The following is a 19531-nucleotide window of genomic DNA, read 5'->3' on the forward strand; positions in this document are numbered from 1 at the left end:
GGAAAGATTTGACAAAATCTCTTCTTACAACTCTATTGAGAAAACAGAGCTGAATGGATAATAGATTTATATGAATGTGGAACTGGCTGAATAGCCACAGCCAATGAATGTTAGCATTGAAAGGAGGTCACTAGAGGATGAACACCCAATTTGGTCCTTAGCTCTGTTCTGGTTGACGTTTTAATCAATACCATTGTCAGTGGCATAGAGTCAATTCAACAAAAATTGACTAAACGCCTACTATTTGCCAAGCATGGTCCTAAGCCCTGGGGATTCAGAAACAGAAATGCAGCAGTCCTGGCCCTCAAGGAGTTTATGTTCTGTTGGAAGGAACAACATCTATATAGAAAGTTAAATACAAAATATACAAAGCGATTTCTGAAGGGAGGGCACAGATCTAATGTGAAGGGCAATTTGTTAACAAGCTTCTGACTCTGAACCCTTTCGCTTACTGGCCTCCAGTCCTGGAAGGCCCTTCTTCCTCACATCTACTTCCTGGCTACCTCCAAGTCTCAGCTAAACCTGTCTTCTGCAAGAAACTTCTCCCGGTCTCCTTCAATGCTCCCCTCTGAGACTGCCTCCAATTCACCCTGTATATGTACGTAGTTGTTGGCTTACGGTCTCTCTTATTACTGAGCTCCTTGACAGCAGGGGCTGTTTGGGGCCTTTATTTGTGACCCCGGTGCTTAGCGCCATGCCTGGTACGTATTGTTGACTAAAGGAAAACAGGGAATTCCAGCAAGTTCAATGGAAGGTCAGGATAGCACGGGATAAAGAATGTGTTTATCAAAATTGTAGATAGTGTGAAGCCGGGAGGGATAGCTAACACATTGCAGAGCAGAATCCAGATTCAAAAAGACGTTGATAGTCTACCACAAAGGGCCCAGTCTAATAAGGTGAACTTTAATAGGAATAAATATAAATTCCTAACTTTAGGTTAGGAAACAGCAATTTTATAAGAATAGGATAAGGGAGTGGTAGCTCAGTGAAGATTCATATAAAAAAGACTGGGGGAATTTAATGGGAATTGAAAGTGCCCTTTCACATTATGAGTGTTTTCTTTCAATAAAGCTTCCTTGCTTTAATTTCTCCCTGCTGGCTCCCATCATGTTGTGTTGTGTTTTGTGGTTCTACCCCTCCCTGCCTCACCAGTTTACCCCTTTAAAAATACCAACCATCACCCCAGGTTGGCACTTAATGGCTTTGGAAGGTCTCCTATTTCCCAAGTCATCTATTAGGGAACATGAGACCAGGACCAGGTTACTGGATCTGGAACCCATGTTCTGGTTGGACCTCCCTACCTTCCCCCCTATACCAGGGCTCTGACAGGGGTCCAGCCCCAGCAAGACTCCTTGGGCTCATTCCTCTGGCAGAATAAATGGCATATGAAGGAGATTGTTTTGGGTCTTGGAACAATGAACCTCACTCAAACTCCATTAAGCCAAACCAGTCACTTAATCTCTCGATGTTCTTGACCACTGTCTAAAATTGAGTTACATTGGCAGGGGGTTTCTTCCCTTGGGAGCTCTTTATGTATAAAGTGTCACAAAAGTAGTGGAATCCCAAAAGTTTTAAGCTTTAATGGTTTTTAACTGCACAAAGGCTTTTGGGACACCCTGTATTAATTACATCACAAGTCTAGCTTTATTCCTATTAATTGAAAAGTAGGTATATGATTTGCCTATTGTAGTCATTCTTTCAGTCACTTTTTTTTAGTGTAATAATAAGGTCAGCATATTTTTTCCCTAATGCTGTTGGTATCTTCCCTTCTTTTAGATACCTTAGGAACTGTTGTCTCAACAGACTCACAATTTTCTGCTGTGTTTACTCAGTCGAGTCCAGCTGCTTCTTCCACATTAGTTCTCTTCAGTGCTATTTCCATTTCTTTGGGTAGCACGTCTGGAACTATGATGGGAGTGTCCGCCATCCTTTCAAAGCCCTACTGACTACCCAAGGAGACTTCTGAGGTACATATTATTGAGACAAGGCAGGTCTGTGGTGGATGGATTAAATGTCATTTCCCCCAAACCTCAGTCTCCTTACCTTGCCAACATTACCCTCTATGGGGGCGTATCTCCCACTCTGTACCGTGAATAGGGTTGGGGGGAAAGGAGGATGGAGAGAAGAGAAATTTCCCCATCCCAGTGACTGAAATACTCAGCTTAATTTCCAGACAGAATAGGAAGTAATGTGGTTTAACCAAAACAGGATGGCATGCATTGGAGTTCTGGAACTCATTAACATCAAGTGTGGGGAATCTGTGGGGGGGAGGGGAGCAAGTCTTATAGCCATCCAGAAACCACAGACCTACAATTCCATCTTAAAAGCTGCTCTTTATGAATCCCAGTAAGCAGCTCCAAAACCTCTGACTTCCAGAGAGTCAAGTGAAGGCTTCTTTCCTATAACATGCCAAAAATTAGAAAGGGAATCAGTTGGTTTTATTTGGTTTCCATAGACTGGGCCTACACTTCATAAATGGTCTAAAGAGCTTAGGCTTATGTGGCAGTGGATAAATATTATAGGAGAAAGGCTTTTGTCTGAAAAAGGCCTTGAGGTTGCTGTTGTCTCTCCATACAGCAGGGTTTGGTCTTAAGAAGCCACATTGAAGCTCTCAAGGCTGCCCCGTGAGTATGTAGAATCAGTCTGTTTTCTCGTTGACCTCTGTAGGCACGGTTTTCCTTTCTTGGAATTTCTCCTCTCTCCGGCATCATCCTTTTTCTGGTTCCCCTCCTACCTTTTGGGCCAATCCCTCTCTGTCTCCTTTGTTGCCTCCGCCTACCCCCAACCTCCTAACTATGTGTATTGCCTAGGTCTAGTCCTTCTCCCTCTCCTCTGTCTCAATGTATTGATTGTACTGATCGTCTCTCAGTTACAGCTGTCAACGTCTATATCTCTCCAGTCTCTCATCTACAATCCTTAATTCCCACCCAAGATCCTGTATATCCATTTGCCTTCAGGTCCTCTCCACGAGAGTATCCTTCCAAGACGTCAAAGTCAGCATGTGCCAAACAGAGCCCACCCTTGTTAGGAGAAGGCTGGAGGCTTGTTGGGTGCTTTTTTTTTTTTAATGTTTGTCAAATCTAAGGAAATGGTGCTGCAGAAAGCAGGATGGCATAGTGGATAGTGCACTAAATCTGGAGTCAAGAAGGCCTGGGTTCAGCTTTTACTTCTCAGTCTTACTCTCTGACTTAGGGCAGGGCATTTCACCTTTACAACTTAGCCCCAAAAGACCTTTCCAGTTTTATTGTATACGTTACTCCTGTTTCTTGCACTCGTATGCAGACTGTACAGGTTGTCTATCCCCCAGACCCAGAATGCACTTCCACTCCCCCTCTGCCTCTGGAATCCTTTGTTTCCTTCAAAACTCTGCCCAAGTGCAATCTTCTACATGAAGCTTTTCTTGGTCCCCGAACTGGCCCTCCAAAATTTGCCTTGTGTATATTTTGTTCATGTATATTTATGAATACGCCTCTCTGTAATAGAATGTAAGCACTTTGAGGGCAGAGACTGTTGCATTTTTTCTTTGTATCCCCAGTGCCTTGCCTTGTGCCTTGAGCATAGTTGGCAAATTAATAAATGATTATTGATTAATCAGTTAAATTCTATGAGTCTCAGATTCCTCATCTGTAAAATGAGGATAATAATACCTAAATTACCTACCTCATAAGATTGTACTGAGGCTCAAATACAATCATGTGTCTAAATCACTTTGCAAACTATAAAAAGCTATACTTGAAGTCTATCAAATAGATAATTCCAATGTCCTGACTGGCTGAAAACTGTGGTATCATGCAAACACATTTAAGCCCAAAACCATTGTCAGGAGACCTGGGTCTGCCCAGGTAGTAAGCAGAGTAAATTGAGATTGGGCAAGGGGATCTGATTGCTCAAGCCCAGTAATGAGATGGAGGAGAAGATGAGAGGGAAGGGGAGTGGGAAAGAGAAACCTCCTCTCAGCCTCTGTTTCTTCATCTGTAAAATGAGATAATAATCTACTTCAAAGAGTTGTTATGAAGATCACAACAAATGAGAAAACAATGTGTAAAGGGCTTTGTAGGTCTTAAAGAGATACATAGGGGCGGCTAGGTGGTGCAGTAGATAGAGCACTGGCCCTGAAGTCAGGAGGACCTGAGTTCAAGTCTGGTCTCAGACCAAACACTTGACACTTACTAGTTGTATGACCCTGGGCAAGTCACTTAACCCCAATTGCCTAAAAATAAAAAAATAAAATAAGAGATACATAAATGCTAGCTATTCTTATTAAGAATTAATTCTGGGGGGCAGCTAGGTGGTTCAGTGGATAGAGCTCTGGCCCTAGAGTCAGGAGGACCTGAGTTCAAATCCAGCCTCAAGTACTTACTAGCTTTTTGACCCTGGGCAAGTCACTTAAAAAAAAATAAAGAAAAAGAATTAATTCTACAAGCACAGAGGCAGAGGCCCAGGAAAATAATTGTGGGGGATATCATGTTGTCATTAACAGATGAAGGGGTATTAGTGCGTACATATGACCAGTGACTACTGAGTTAGTATGTAAGGTCCAACCAGTCATAGCAAAATTACATACTGACTTATGTCTTTGGTCCCCATCCCAATTTCCTTATTTTTGTCAATGGCACCACCCTTCTTCCAGTCACCTGGCTCAAAAATTCAGTCTCTTCTTTAACTTTCCTTCACGTCCCACATCCAGGAGGAAGCCTAGTTTAATTCCTATAATATCCCTGGCATCTGCCTTTTCCTTCCCAGTTCCCTTCTTCTACAGCTTCCTTCCTCCCTTCTCCCTCCCTTTAGTTCTACCTTTTTCCAATCCACCCAATACAACATGGCCAGATAGGCTCTCTAAAACATCGATTTCACCACGTTGAGCCCCTGATCCCAAGACTTAAAAGATCCCTTGTTGCCTAGAACAAAGCTCAAGTGTTTAGTTTGTACTCCAAAGCCTCAACTCTCATCACATCCTGCCTACCTTGACCTCCTTCTACTCCCTAACACAGTGTGGTCAGATGGAAAGAGTGCTGGGTGTGAATGCACAGGACCTGGGTTGGAATCCCACCTCAAACACTCCCTAGCTGGGTAATAGGCTTGGCAGGTCACTTAGCTCTCTGGGCCTCAGTCTCTTTATAGAGAGAATTTGATTTGATGACCTACGAGGTCCCTCCCAGCTCTATATCTCTGATCCTGCTATTTATTGCCTGTGCAACCTTGGACAAAGCTCTGGGTCCATTTCTTCATCTGAAGAATGAAGGTTTGGGACTCCATACTTGTAAAGAGCCTCTCTAGCTCCAGACCCTGTTAATATACCCTCTACTCCAGCCAGGCCCTTCCCTTATTATCCCCTGTATACCTCAGGCCCAGTCTTGCTCCTGCTGTCCTTAAACCCCTTGCTTCACTTCTCCATCCTTCTGGACCCCGTTTGGGTCCAGTCTTCTCTGCAAGGCCTTCTCAGACTCTTTCAGCAACGCTGTGAAGGCTAGATTGGAGAAAGGATGGAAGTGGGATTTAAACCCAGGACCTCTGACTGAAAATCCATTTTTTTCCCCAAAGGTCCAATTTCCCCTACCTTCCCCTTCAGGGTACCAGCTGATAAGTGAACAGATAGAATTAGCCTCCTTGACTTGGCTCTCAAAAGTTATCTCAGTCAGATATATAATTAGCCTTGTTTGTACAGGACAAGAGTCAAAGACAATCATTCTCATTTCCCTTAAGAATCCATTGTGGATCTGTTATTTGAATCATCTTTTTTACTGTAGTTATTTGGCACTGCGCGCTAGGGTGTGTGCAGCCAGAAGATGTTGGTTTGTGCATATAAGCTACTTGGAGCTGCATTTCTTCCCCGATCCTTTACTACCACCCAAGTTGGGCCAGGAATATTCTTTTAAAGAATGGGGAAAAATGAAAATGTTATTATGGTTAGGTAAATTCCTTTACTGGAGACAATATTTCTTGAAAGTGAGTGAATTGAGTGAATGAGGGTGGTGGTGAAATATACCCATACGTTCATTTAAAAAAAAAAATTCACTACAGTCAATGCTTTTCGTCATACATCTAAAATCTGTAAAGATTATTTCAAATGTGAAAGAAAAGTTGCTCTGAGGTTTTTTTTTCATGCTTAACCCAGGAATTTTTAAATTACATTTAATTTAATTCATGAGATGTAGGCTGTCATCCAAGTTTGACAGATTTTTTTTTCCTTTTAGATCAAGGGTTCTTGCAGATTGTTAACAGAAGAGAATTACATGAATTAATTTCAAATCTTTTTTTTTAAGCTCTTCATTTAGAGTGGTAAGAATTGAATATTGCCTTAGGAAGCTTCAGTTTCTTATGAAATGTGTTGACGTCATTAACTTATTTGATTAACTCTTCAAACAGTGTTCGGGAGTTTCAAAATGATTATTTATGAATCCCTAATTGATTTTCTCCCTGTCACAGTTTTTGTGGCAGGCCCAGGATTTCCAGAAGCCAGTGTGTGCCTGAAAATGACATCCAGGACCTCTAATTGCATTTCCTTTTTTGGCTGTGATTAGGACAAAAGTAGAGTTTCTGGCAATCCCCTTACAAGGAGCATTCTGCCTGTCGCAAAGAGAGCAAAGGACTGGGGAGCAGCTGATGAGGCTTCTTTGTTTTTCTTAATGCTTAAGTGGCTGGAATATTTTTCCTTGGGATTTATGAAAATGTTGCTGGTAGGTTTCACAAAGTGGTAATTCAGAAATAATGGCCAATTAGTCGTCTTTTCATTAAAGTACCATTGCAGGACTGCAAGCGGCCATCAAGCACCCAGCTTTAAGTGTCTCAAATGTCCTATGTTGTACAACACAAGGGGGTGGGAGTGGGGATGGAGGTGGGGGTGGGAAACCAGCTTTGAAGCCAGCTATTGGAGAGAACCTGAAGAGCTTGGGAGTGGACGCTTAGCAGCTAGGCTCTAGAAAGATGTTCTTTTGTTCTGGCCTTTCCATTAGGATGTGATCTCCTTGCGGAAAGAGAAAGGTTTTACCTTTCTTTGTCTCCTAAGAGCTTAGCATAGTGCCTAGCTCTGAGGGCTTTAAAAAGTACTTGTCAACTCTCTTGATTGACTTTCCCACCAGCCATCTCTTCACATGTCGGAATAATAGTTGCATGCACTGCTCCAAATCTGTTCTTTGTTCTGGCTGACTTTCTTTTCTCACCAAACCAGTCTTTTCAGCTGATAGATGTGTTGTAGAGCAGGGATTCCCTATCTATGAGCCAAGAATCCACTTTTGGAGGGAGTAGTAATAGTAGGGTGGAGTTGGGGAGTTATCATAAGGGCTTTGTAAAGCCACTTGTACACCAAATATTTTAACTTTGATGATAATAATAGCTCATTTATAGAAATAATATAAATGTTATTTGTGCAAATAAACATTTATATGGCACTTAATGGTTTTGCAAAGCCCTTTTTATGTGCTATCTCATTTGGTCCTCACAACAATCTTATGAAGTGGGTGCTATTACTGTCCCTATTTTGCAGATGAGAACACCAAGGCTCAGAGCAGTTATGTGAGTTGCCCAGAGCCATCCTACCGGTAAATGGTGTTAGAGATGGGAACTGAACCCAGTTCTTCCAGATTCTAAGTCTGGCTCTCTAACCATTAGGTCACATTGCCTGTCTAGCTTCAATAAAATATGCAACATTATTCAGTATCATAAACAAACACCCTTGTGTAGATTAAATAAATAGCTAGTGTACAAATACCTATTACTGTTTTTCCAATGTACATAAATGCTATTGTGATAAATAAAATCAATTCATTTAAAGTGTCATTTAATTTTCAGCAGCTTTTTGTCATTAGGGCAATGTGGGATAACCAATCCAGGCTCCCAAAAGACCTTGACACACTGGAATGTTAGACCACCTATAAAAGGAGCCTCCAAATCCCTTGCCAGGACTCTGACATCTGCCATTGCTTCATTCCTCTTTTCTTCCTAGAATGCTGAGATCCGCAGGAGGAGCTGATTGTGCCGATACCATCAATGGATAGAATGACAATAGGTGATGATGACAGGTAAGGGCACAGATTCCGTTAGAGAGAGGGACAGAAGTGGAGAAAAGACTTGGGGTGAGGGATGGAGATAGAAAGAGGTAGGCAGAGGAATGGTCATCAGCATTTCTGGAAGCCCCAACCATCTCTTGTAGCTTCTCCTCACCCAGGAAGCTTTAAGACCCCTCCATATTATATCCTCACAACAGCTGTGAAGTCAGGAGGAGGGTTCAAGCCGAAGCAGAAGAGGAACTTCTCAGTTTCTGCCCTGCTGAGGCTGGACAGTGCCCAACAGAACCCAAGGATGATGAAGGCAGCCATCCTGACTGATGGTCCAGCATCTGTGGAAGCAGCATTGACATTAGGACTTGCCACACTGCTGGAGCACCTTTGATCAGCCTCTGGGTGGCAGCTGGTCACCTGCTTCCCTAGCAACTATTGCCAGTAATGGCTAGCATCCCCTCTGTCCCCCATAAGAAATAGGGGACAGCAAGTAAATAGGTGAGCTTCATGATTTCTCCTGTCTGAAGTGAGATCCAGAGCCTGAGGAAAGTTAAAATGGACACCAATCTGAGGTATGGAATTTCCAAGGGAGGCCAGAGCTAGGAAGTGTTTGTAATGTCACACTTTTTAATGCAAATAGCTATTGCTTTCTTGATTTTACCATGCATTTTCTTATCCAATTTAACTGTTTTTTAATCATGATCATTAGGTTTCAGTGACTGAAACAAGTCGATCTAACAGCAGTGGTACTGGTTGGTAGGCAGGGACTGAGACATTGAGTTCTCATTCATGATTGGTAGGCACTTTTAATCAAACATGCCTAGAACCTAACAGAAAGGGGCAGAGCGTAGATAAAAGTGAATAGAGATAAGTGTAAGGTCTTTCCTTTGAGCTAAAAAAAATAATTATAAATGTAGGCCTAGCTCAACTTCAGTTCATCTGTGTTTTTTTGTGAATTGCAAGCTCTTGCTCTGAGTGGGAGGAGGAAGAAGATAAGGCTTTGGGACAGAACAGAAAGAATTATAAACAAGGAGATTTAATGGTAGTCAGAGATCGAATATCGGGGAGGAGGTGTGGGAGAACTTGAGGAGAAGAAAGAGAAAGAAAGGAAGGAAGGAAGAGAGAAAGAAAGAAAAAGGAAGGAAAGAAGGGAAACAAAGGAGGAAAGAAAGGAAATGAAGGAAGAGGAAGGAAGAAAGGAAGGAAGGAAAAAGAAGGAAAGAAGAGAAAAGAAGGAAGAGGGAGGAAGAAAGGAAGAGAAAGGAAGGAAGGAAGGAAGGAAGGAAGGAAGGAAGGAAGGAAGGAAGGAAGGAAGGAAGGAAGGAAGGAAGGAAGGAAGGAAGGAAGGAAGGAAGGAAGGAAGGAAGGAAGGAGGAAAAAAGGAAAGCAAGCAAGCAAGCTGTGGATTCACAGGTGCCATCAGGTGAGGGATCATACGGTAAGGATCAGAGGAAAAAGATAAGCGCTTGTGGTTGGTGATTCCCTGCTGCAGAGTACAAAGCTACAAAATTGATATTCATGAAGTGCAGGACTGCCTGTGTTACTCTGTGCTCAAGAAACCTCAGTGGCTGCCTATTGCCTGTTGAATCAATTACAAGCCTCACTGTCTACATTCACAGCCCTTCAACGCTCTTTCCTTCCAGAGATTTCAGCTGCCTCTTCTTCCCATGCTCCGTCCTGTAAGCCTGCACCGCCTGCTGTACCACGTACATAGACATTCCGTTTCCTGCCCTCTGTTTTACCTGGAAGGCTCTCACCCATCATATTCACCTCCTGGCATCCTTAGCTCCTTCTAAGGCTTAGCCGAAGAGCAGCCTCCTACACGATTACTTCCCTGAACCCTCTCTCCCTGTTGTTAGCACTCGGTCTTCCCTCACTCCTCCCCAAATTATTTTGTATTTGTACAGGGACAAGGATTGATGCCTAGGCAGTCGATTTCCACTACCATTAACACTACCCCCTCTCTGCCTCCCCCTCCCTCCCCCCGGGCAGTTATTGAAATTATAGGAGACAGGTGAAACATGAGGTGTTAATGTGTTAAGGGAAGTGCAAAGATGTATCCCTTTACAGAGTGCAAAGAAGTTTCCCTGATGGAATTGGAGGGGCAGCTTGTCATTGGCTGGGTGTCTATAGGTGGTACAGTGGATAGAATGCCAGATCTGGAATCAGGAAGACCTGAGTTCAGATCAAGTCTCAAACACTAGCTCTGGGACCCTGGGCAAACCACTTAACACTGTTTGTCCTAGTTTCCTCATCTGTATAATGAGCTAGAGAAGGACCATGGCAAGCCACTCCAGTATCTTTGCCAAGAAAACCCCAAATAGGGTCACAAAGAGTGGGAGACAACTGAAACAAGTGGCTGGCTGAAGACTGACCAAACCGGGTGACTCTTAAAAAACAAACAAATAAACAAACTTGTTAGTCCTGATAGACTTGGGATGTTCTAGGGGTGTGAGCGCCACCTTTCCTGAACCAATGAGAAGAATCTTACGCAAATGAACTTTGAGCCCCTGGTCATGTTTATAACCATGAATTTGGGGCTGAGTATAGTCTGCAGGCTGTTGGGCCTAGACACTCATGGAAGAACATTAATTTCCAGATGGTTTAAGGACGATGGTACATGGATTGCAATAAAGATCTTAATTTAGTACAAAATATTCAAAAGGATAATGTTTGAACTTCCTCAAGTCAGAGAACTCTCCAGATTAGTCAAGTGATTGAATGTGGGGGATGAAGGGAAAAGGTGAGGATAACTCTGAACTTGCAACCCTGAGTCACTAGAAGGAAATAGGCAGCCAGAGTAACCACAGAGGAGGTTTCCATAAGCACTCCGGCCTGTTTATTTGATGAACTTCACTCAGTGCCTGGGCAATGGAAACATGTCATTTTCCTATTATCCTGACTAGGGCCGAGTTCATTCATACTTTAAGCAGACCCTCTGGGGCTGCACTGGAGAAATGTGCCAGCATTGAGGTCAGCTCCACCTGCATAAGAACATGTTGAACTTCTCACTGATGATGGAAATTCCAATGCATTTCATCCTCTTGACTTAGTGTCCTCCCATAGGGGCTTCAGAAACCCTAAATTTTTTCCTAGAATCTTAGCTATTACCTCCTTGTTCATCATGGATCTGTCTTCTGGGACTCATTAGGGAGTCCCTAGCAAACAAAAAAACAAAAACAAAACCACAATGAGCTCTGATCCTCCATGTAATTTCTATTGGAAGGCTTGAAAGCTTTCTGAATCCAAAGAGCCTGTTCCCCGCCCTGGCCTTCTCTGCAGAGAGGTTCTTTCCTGGCTCTGCCATTTTCCAGGACTCAAACTTTTATACCCAACAGGAGGCATAGAGAGGCCCAGGGAGCAGAGAGGTGACAGAGCAGCCACAGGGAGTCTGTCTGGGACAATTTTCCCCTCTAGGCCCAGGCAAATCAGACCAGCCTCCTGTGGTCAGCAGAGAGGGTGACTCCATCAAAGGGCCTCTTGGCACTGGCTTTGGAATGAGAGGAGGACCTGTGTCTGAATCCTAATTCTGCCCACTCACTACCTTGGTGACTTTGAGCAAAATATTTAACTTCAATTGGACTGGATCAAAGGTCCTTAACCTGGGATGCAGTGGCTCTTAGTTAAATTTCTGGAGTCCATGAACTGAATGGGGAAAAAATGACATCTTTATTTCAATATAAATTAGTTTCCTTTGTAATCCAGTTACAAATCCAATTTCTAATCCAATATTTTATGTTGTACATTTAAAAACACTATTCTGAGAAGGGAGTCAAGGCTTCACTAGACTTCCAAAGGTGTCCTTGACCCAAACCAAAAAGGGTTAGGAACGTCTGGCTAGATGATGCCCAAGTTCCTTTCTTACTCAGAATCCCATGACCCTATGGGTCTTTGTCCCCCACTCATCTTCATGCCAGACTAATGCCCATATAACGTCCCTTCCCTTAGGCCCCATCCCTAAAGGACATGGCTCTGAAGCCCTCCAAAATTTATGCCCTGATCATCTGAGAGCAATGTCATTTTACAGGGAACAGAGTGACTTTCTTCAGAACAGAATCCAGTTCTAATTAAATTATGCTGCAGGAGCGGGAACCATCCAGTGTCTGTATCCACTCATACCAATGGTTTTAGGTAAGAGGACTGGATGTTCCACTCTTGAATGTACCCCTCCTCTTTCTAAGCTTCATTACATTCTTAAGCTATGAGACAGTCCCTACATGGTGGCTATTGGGTTCCAGGTACAGTAGTGATTCAGAGTCACAGTTGATGGGACACCATGATCTAACAGGAAGTGCCCTGGGCTGGGAACAGGACACTGTCCTGGATAGGACACTCAGGGAAATCTGGCAATGGAAAACAAAAAGCGATTTTGAAGCCTGGGGCAAGTAGCAGGATTGTTGTGGTTCAGTTGTTTCAGTCATGTCCGACTCTTCATGACCCCATTTGGGGTATTCTTGGCAGAGGAACTGGAGTGCTTTACCATTTCCTTCTCCAGCTCATTTTACAGATGAGGAAACTGAGGCAAACAGGGTTAAGTGACTGGTCCAGGGTCACAGAGCTAGTAAGTATCTGCTAGCGAGTAGCAGGAAAGAGTCCTCAAATCATCATTTTAAGACAAATGCATATGGGAAAGGACCCTGGGTCAGAAGACCTGGAGAGGGAAAGCCCCCAGGATAATGCTTTGTGGTAGGGAAACAGATTACCAGACACCTACCTCTCAAGATAAGCTACTTTCTGAGGTGTAATGGGAGAGAGGGGAGAAAAAGGGTAGGGATTGGGAAGAGGGTTCTGGCAGCTTCCTGTTTTAATTAATTATTCCTGGGAACTAGGTGCTAAGCTCAGGTGTGGCTACCTGGTTAGAGTGAAGTGGTCCTTTCAAGTATTACTTTGCTGACATGATCTATCCCTGTGACCTCAAGCCACTCACTTCTGCTGCAAATCCTGGACACCCCACGTGTAAAGTGGCCCTTCCCACCTTACAAGGCTCAGGTGAGGTTAAAATAAGGCCATCATTAGAATAATGTTTTAGGAGTAAACGTAACATACGAAGGGCCATAGGATCATAAAACTAGAACTGGAAGACACCTCAGAGGCCAGCTAAGTCTGCCCCCACTCATTTTACAGATGAGGAAACTGAGGCAGGGGGAGGAGGGTCAGTGACTTGTCTAGTCAATACCAAGTGTGAGATTTGAACCTCAGTCCTCTGTTTTCTTTCCACTGTACCATACACATATAAGGTATAATAATAGGGTACATAAGGTAAAATAATCATCCCAGATGTAATTATTAATAATATTTCAACTCTTATTTACTTATTGACATTAGCACTCATGTCAAGAACTCCTTGAATCCATACCCTTATCAGGCTTCTTGGCCAAACGGGTAAATTTAAAGTTTAAAGAAGAGCCCAGAAGTTGCTATGCTACGCATTACCTCCCATGTCTCACAAGGACCCCTAGAACTTTACACTACAGTCTCAGCCTTGGAGAAGGGTGATTGAACTAAAGAGATCAGATGTGAGGGAAGGGAGGAGGAAGACAATTCAGGCCAATAAAGAGGCCAAAAGAAAGTCTCTTAGCTTAGGACAATGGCACTAAAAAGAAACAGGCTCATGCTAACTTTGTCCAAGGGGACCCTGACAACGAGATCAAAGGAGTGCCATCCGTAGAAAGTTCTGCTTTCTCCTGTTTGACAAAAAACCTCTGTGTGAGCAAGAGTTTGAGCTCCAATCCAGCCTCCCACACCTGCAGTTTGGAACTTCTAATCTTCCTATCTTGCCCGTCCCTGAGCCACCTATTACATGGGCGTTGGGGGGAGGGGTGCCTACACACTTTGCCTCTAAACCTGCTTGGAAGAGGAGACTTTTGTTCCTTCTCTTTACTCCCAGCCCCCTGAGGAAAGGCACCAGTGATGCGCAACAGCAGCCCTGCTAAGCTTTCCCTCCTGGGTTGGCTTACCTGTGAGCACCACGAGCACCGGAGCGAGCAGGTATCCTGGTTGCATATCACGGAGCCCCACAGGCAACCTCACCAGCTTGGAAACCAGAGCCTATTTTTAGGGGCGGATTTGCTGACTCTGACCTCGTGTGCTGCCCAGTCCAAGAGGAGCCCGATCTACATCTGTTTGTGAAACTATTCCGGGATGTCACCTGAAACCTTGGAGTCTGTGAGTCAGGTACCTGGTGCTCCTGGGCCACTGCAGGGAGTAGCAAAAAGGACCGCTCTAGTTCTGACCCTAGGAGAGGAGGAAGGGACTCCCCCTTAGAGGCAGAACAGTTTAGTGGGAAAAGCACTGACCTGGAGTCAGAGGACCTGGGTTCGAATTCCATCTCAGCTGTGCAACTCTGGGCAAGTCACTTAACTTCTGTCTACCTCAGTTTCCTCAACTGTAAAATGGAAATAATAATTGCATCTACCACAGGATTGTTGTGAGGATCAAATGAGATATTTGTAAAGCACTTAGTACAGTGCCTGGCACATAGTAGGTGCTTAATAAATGGTTCGGCTCGAAATCTATGATCCTATGATGTTACTGTTTGGCTTTTGGGAGAAGTCAGGTTTCTGAGAGGCTTCTACTTGCCTCCTCAGGTAGGCAAAGGCTACCAGAGAGGGCACACATTAGAGCTGAACCAGGGGAGGGCAGCTGGCACTTTTTCCCAGGTCGCTGAATTTTAAAGGCACTGATAGCACCTGCAACCCTTCAAGCAGTGTAGGAACAACTGTTTTTCCACCATTTAGCAAGAATAATTCCTTAAACAAGAAGAAGGCAGAGCTCCTTCCCACATCAATATGCTTGATGTTGAAATTTGTGGTATTTATGCTAAGATTCTGATGTGTATCTCTGGCAGACATTGTAAGTGCTGAGAGTAAATGACACAAAGCCTCTCTGAGGGGTGGTTATATCTGTAGGATTAAGGAATTTAAATGCCTTTGTTTAAGCCTTTGCTCAAGTTCTGTGTTAAAAACTCTCCCTAAGGGAGAGGAACTCCATCCCCTGGATTAAGGGAAAATGTGTATATTTTCTTTAAGTCTTGATTCCCCTTGTCCCAGGTGATGGAGTGCATCTCTGGTAGAGAAAGATAACACAAAGTCTGAGTAAAGCTAAACCAAAAAAATCAAAATTCTCGATTGTAAGTAAGTTTTGTATTAGAGTTGTTCAGGACCATTGGGAGGGGAAATCCACGTTCTCTTGGGATGGCAAAACCCCACCAATCAGAGCATCCTTTGTAAGAATCTAAGAACTGGCCAATGCAGGAATTTGTTTTGCTTTGTTACCCATGGTTATAACAGGGGATTTTGTTTTTCTTGTTTTCTCAAGTTGGGAAGGAAAAAATGCATGAGGAAAAAAATGGAAGGGAAAGAATATGGATCTTAAAATAAAACAAAACAATTTTTTAAAAAGCAAAGAGTGTATTTATGTTTTCTATACATCTAACCACCACTCCATGAAGAGTTGGGTTTAGGTTTGGGTCTGATAGATCAGCCAGGCAGAGTGGGTAAAACATTGAACATAACATCGAGAGACCCTGGTTCAAATCCCATGTCAGATTGTGTGATCATAGACAAGGCACTCAGACTTCTCAGTCTCCGTTTTCTCATTTTAAAAATGGGGATAATAATACCTGCTTCCCAAGATGGTTGTGAAGCAAGCACTTTCCAATTCTTTTAATAGAAGAGAAGGTCTGTTTTTGCTTTGGCATTATATATTTAGGAGTCAGGAGGTGCTCTGTACATAATAGCTGATTAATAAATGCTTCTGGCATTGTCTTACCTGTGCTCATTTGCGTTTCCACGATGTTCTCTAGTTTAAAAAATCAGCCTTCCCAGCTGAGATTCACATAGTTCCTGCTGAGAAGACATGTCCAAATCATGTAACACTTTGTCCTGAGGGCTTAACAACACGAGTTGTGAGAGATGAGCTAAGCTGTCCTCAGTGCCAGAGCAGTCACAGGGGGAAAGCCTGTTCCTGTGACTCTGGGGATCGTCACCTCCCTCACACAGCTGCACCTCATCCTGGAATGCCCTGAGGGTCTGAAGCCCTCTCCCATGCCTCTTCCACCATCACTGCCCTCTTGCCAGTCTCCCCAGATCCCAGCTCTGAAGTCTTTGGGTGGCAGCATTCTGCACAGGCTGACCTTCTCAGATATACAGAGCAATATTACTGCTGTCTCAGCCCTGCTGCTGCCAGTCTACATACTTGGTGGAAGCCACTAGTTTGGAATGCCCTTGTTCTGTCTATTCTGCCCTTTGGCTTCCTTCTTATCCCAAGCTGGGGCTGCTCCTGGTCATGCTAAGCACATGGCCAGAGCAGCATCTCTCTCTGACCTTGCCACCTTGAACAGCTGCCTCCAGCATCAACACTGAACTCAGTTCTTCTGGGCATTTTATAGTCATTAACCGCCATAACCCCTCCTCCCACTCAGGACTGCTGTCCTGGACTTGTAGTGCTTAATACAATTTCATGTATTAGGCAAGGACTTTGAGAGACAGTTCAATGCCCCTAATTCTGCTGAGATCAGAAAGAGACCTATCTAAAATAGCAAAGAAAACAAACTAACCTAAACCTTTGAATTAGTTAATTTTCAAAGGAATTTTATTACTCCTTTGGTATAAAACAAAACAAAAAAAGAGCCCTGCTAAATTTGGGTGGATCCCTGGGATTAACTTTTGGGAGAACATAGACAAGTCACATAGGATGTATGAGCCCGGATAGTTTGTAACCTTTATCCTGAATCAATAAAATCACAGATCCATAGGAATATGGTAGCCCAGGCCCTCCTCAATCGTGGACCTCTCAGATCTACCCCAGGATCAAGGCATATTTGGCTCAACAGCCTCTCAAATGACATAGCTCACGAGCTGACACTGGTAATTATTTTACCAAATCAACCAGAAGTTTGGTTAGTGAGGTCTTATAGATGTTGCAACTTGTGAATGACATTGTGTCAATTGTATCAAACTTCAAACTATTATAGATCCTACTGTCAGATCTCTGTAATCACTCCCAGGAGTTTGGTCTGATCATCCACACAGTAAAGTCCAAGTGGATGAAAAATGTCTTTGGAGCTGATTTGGATGGACAACCTATAGTGCTTATCCTAGACAGATAGTACAGATAGGTAGAAAGAACAGAGTGAGTTGGATTGCCTTCAGGAAATCACAGAACTCCTCTAATGACCCCAAACTTTCCAGAAAAGCAAAGATCCATCTTTTTAATGTCAATACTCTACCAGTGTTGTGCTATAGCAGAGAACCGTAGAATACAGCAATCTCTGAAGAGTTAAAATAAGTATCACAAAGAGGGCAGTGGAGAGAGGTACAAGGTGGGTGTGAACCAACAAAGAACTCTGAAGAACAGGAATAAAAGATGTAGATTTGTACATATATTTACATGTAGATATATGTACAATATATATGTACATGTAGAATAATTTATAGTAGATTTCTCTGCTGGTCTGTTCTCTCCATTATGCTAATAGTTGTTAGGTCTCTGCTGCTGCCACAGGCTGGTTCTACATGGAATTGTCACTTTTGAGTTAGGGGATTCAGCTCTTTTAGTTCATAGCCCCAGCAGCTATCTCAGATCCCAAAATTCAGACTCTTTGCCAGCCAATCAGAGAAGCACTCACGGTGGATAGAGCATCGGTCCTGAAGTCAGGAGGACCTGAGTTCAAATCTGGCCTCAGACCAAACACTTGACACTTAACTAGCTTGTGTGACCCTGGGCAAGTCACTTAACCCCAATTGCCAAAAAAAAAAAAAGCAGCAGCACTCATGGCATTAAGCCCATCTTTGAGTGCTGGACATAGAGTCAGGAAAACCCGAGTTCAAATTCAGCCCTATACACATTTCCTACCTGTGTGACCCTAGGCAAGTCCCTTAAGCTCTGTTTGACTCAGTTTCCTCAACTGTAAAATGGGGATAATAATAATACCACCTACCTCAAAGAATTGTTGTAAGGATCAAATGAAATGATGCTTTTAAAAATCCTTAGCACAGTTCCTGGCACACAGCAAGTGTTTATTTAATGTTTATTCTCCTTTTCCTTTCCCCCTTTTCCTTGGACTGTGATCTTTGAGCCGTTGTGGGAAAATCTTTTTTAACTTCTTATGCCTCTGTTCCAGGCAGGTAGATGGCATCAAAGTGTTCAGAGCACCTGGCCTGGATTCAGGAAAACCTGAGTTCAAATCCAGCTTCAGATGCTTACTAGCTATGTGACCCCAGACAAATCACTTAACCCAACACTTAAGCCTCAGTGTCCTCATCTGTAAAATTCAAATCACCCTGGGAGCTTTACCTAGAAAGGCTGGCTGGAAGTGGGTAGCCAACCTTTGTCCTACTTTCTTGCCAGCAGGGAGGTAAGTGCTTTCCCTCCACTTACAGGTATATATAATTTAACACAAATTAAGGTTCTTCTACTTGTCATCTGTTATGACCGTGGACAAGTCACTTCTTGTCTCTACCTATAATAATAATAATAATAATAATAATAATAATAATAATAATAACTAACATTTCCTAACAATCACTAACATTTACTGACAATCACTAATGTTTCTGGCACATGGTAAGCACTTAATAAATACTTATTGTTTTACCTTATAAGGAAGTATTGGGAGTAGGGAAAACAGTATGTCTGTACTAGCTGATGTAAAAACAAAATGCATGCATCTATCTATCTATCGTCTATTTGTTTATCTATCTATCTATTTTTAAGATTCTGTGTCTCAACTTTCTCTAGTCCTTTGAATAAAGGCCAACATTCCTCTCTTCTCACCTGGTCTGGATCATAACTCATCCAAACTAGGCAAGTGGCCATTTGCCACGGGGCTGTTTTGTTGGCATCGAGCTCTCTGGTCTCTCACTTGCAACAAAGAAGGCCTGAGTAGTCAAGGAGTTCCAGGATTCAGCAGGAAGCCAGCCAAAGCAAGTAGCCATGCCAAGAGAATCATCTTCATGTCCAAATTGCTGCTACCCCTGCCCAGCTCCCATCTCCCATCTTCCTGCCACCTACCCCCCTGCCCTATGTCTTTGGACAGGAAGCACCAAGTTTCCAAAGAAGATGGTAGGTGTTCTGGAATAAAGTGTGTAAGCAGGTAGCCCAGGTGCCACACAACAGCCACTTCAACTGTGAAATAATATGGCCCATAGCATAAGCCATAAGTTAGAAATCGGAATGGGAATTGTCTCACAAAGAAGAGGAAACTTTTAAACGTTTAGAAAAGGAAATCTGACAGGTAGAATCAAGCAGTGCCCAGGCCCTCATGGATGGCTGTATTCTTTGATCCATCCCCTCTCTTCCCCGTACTGGTCATTTATAGCTCCCACATACTGTCCCCAGGGATCTGGGTTCCACTAAAAGACAGGGGGGATGGAGAACACTCCCGCACATCTATTGTGAGCTCCAGTAGATGTTTTTATAATAGGTAACGAGAGTGGAGGCTGTGGGAATGTTGAGCAGGCTTTTTTGATGTCTGATCGATGTGATGACAAAGTATTTGGAGTGAAATCTTGAGTGCTTTGGATGTTACAGTG

The 19531-nt window shown here is 43.3% G+C and overlaps 1 protein-coding gene across 4 annotated transcripts in view; it reads right to left on the minus strand.

Annotated features, from left to right (window-relative positions):
* DUSP29 (dual specificity phosphatase 29) overlaps positions 1-16319 on the minus strand; it is a 50566-nt gene extending 34247 nt beyond the window's left edge. Inside the window, exons 1-2 of one of the 4 annotated variants that reach the window (XM_078150861.1) lie at positions 15768-16319; positions 5342-5467 (exon numbers count right to left, since the gene is read on the minus strand). Coding sequence is in view for 2 of the 4 variants with exons in the window: in XM_021006182.2 (XP_020861841.1) it covers positions 13955-14000 (46 nt within the window). In the remaining 2 variants the exon portion in view is untranslated. Of the gene's footprint in view, positions 1-5341; positions 5468-13954; positions 14062-15767 lie in introns of those variants that run through there. The other 3 variants (XM_078150860.1, XM_021006183.2, XM_021006182.2) reach the window with 3 other exon arrangements.
* Positions 16320-19531: the final 3212 nt, after the last annotated feature.

Source organism: Phascolarctos cinereus, unplaced genomic scaffold (genome assembly GCF_003287225.1).
Source record: "Phascolarctos cinereus isolate Bilbo 61053 unplaced genomic scaffold, phaCin_HiC Scaffold_3;HRSCAF=262, whole genome shotgun sequence".
Lineage (NCBI taxonomy): Eukaryota > Metazoa > Chordata > Mammalia > Diprotodontia > Phascolarctidae > Phascolarctos > Phascolarctos cinereus.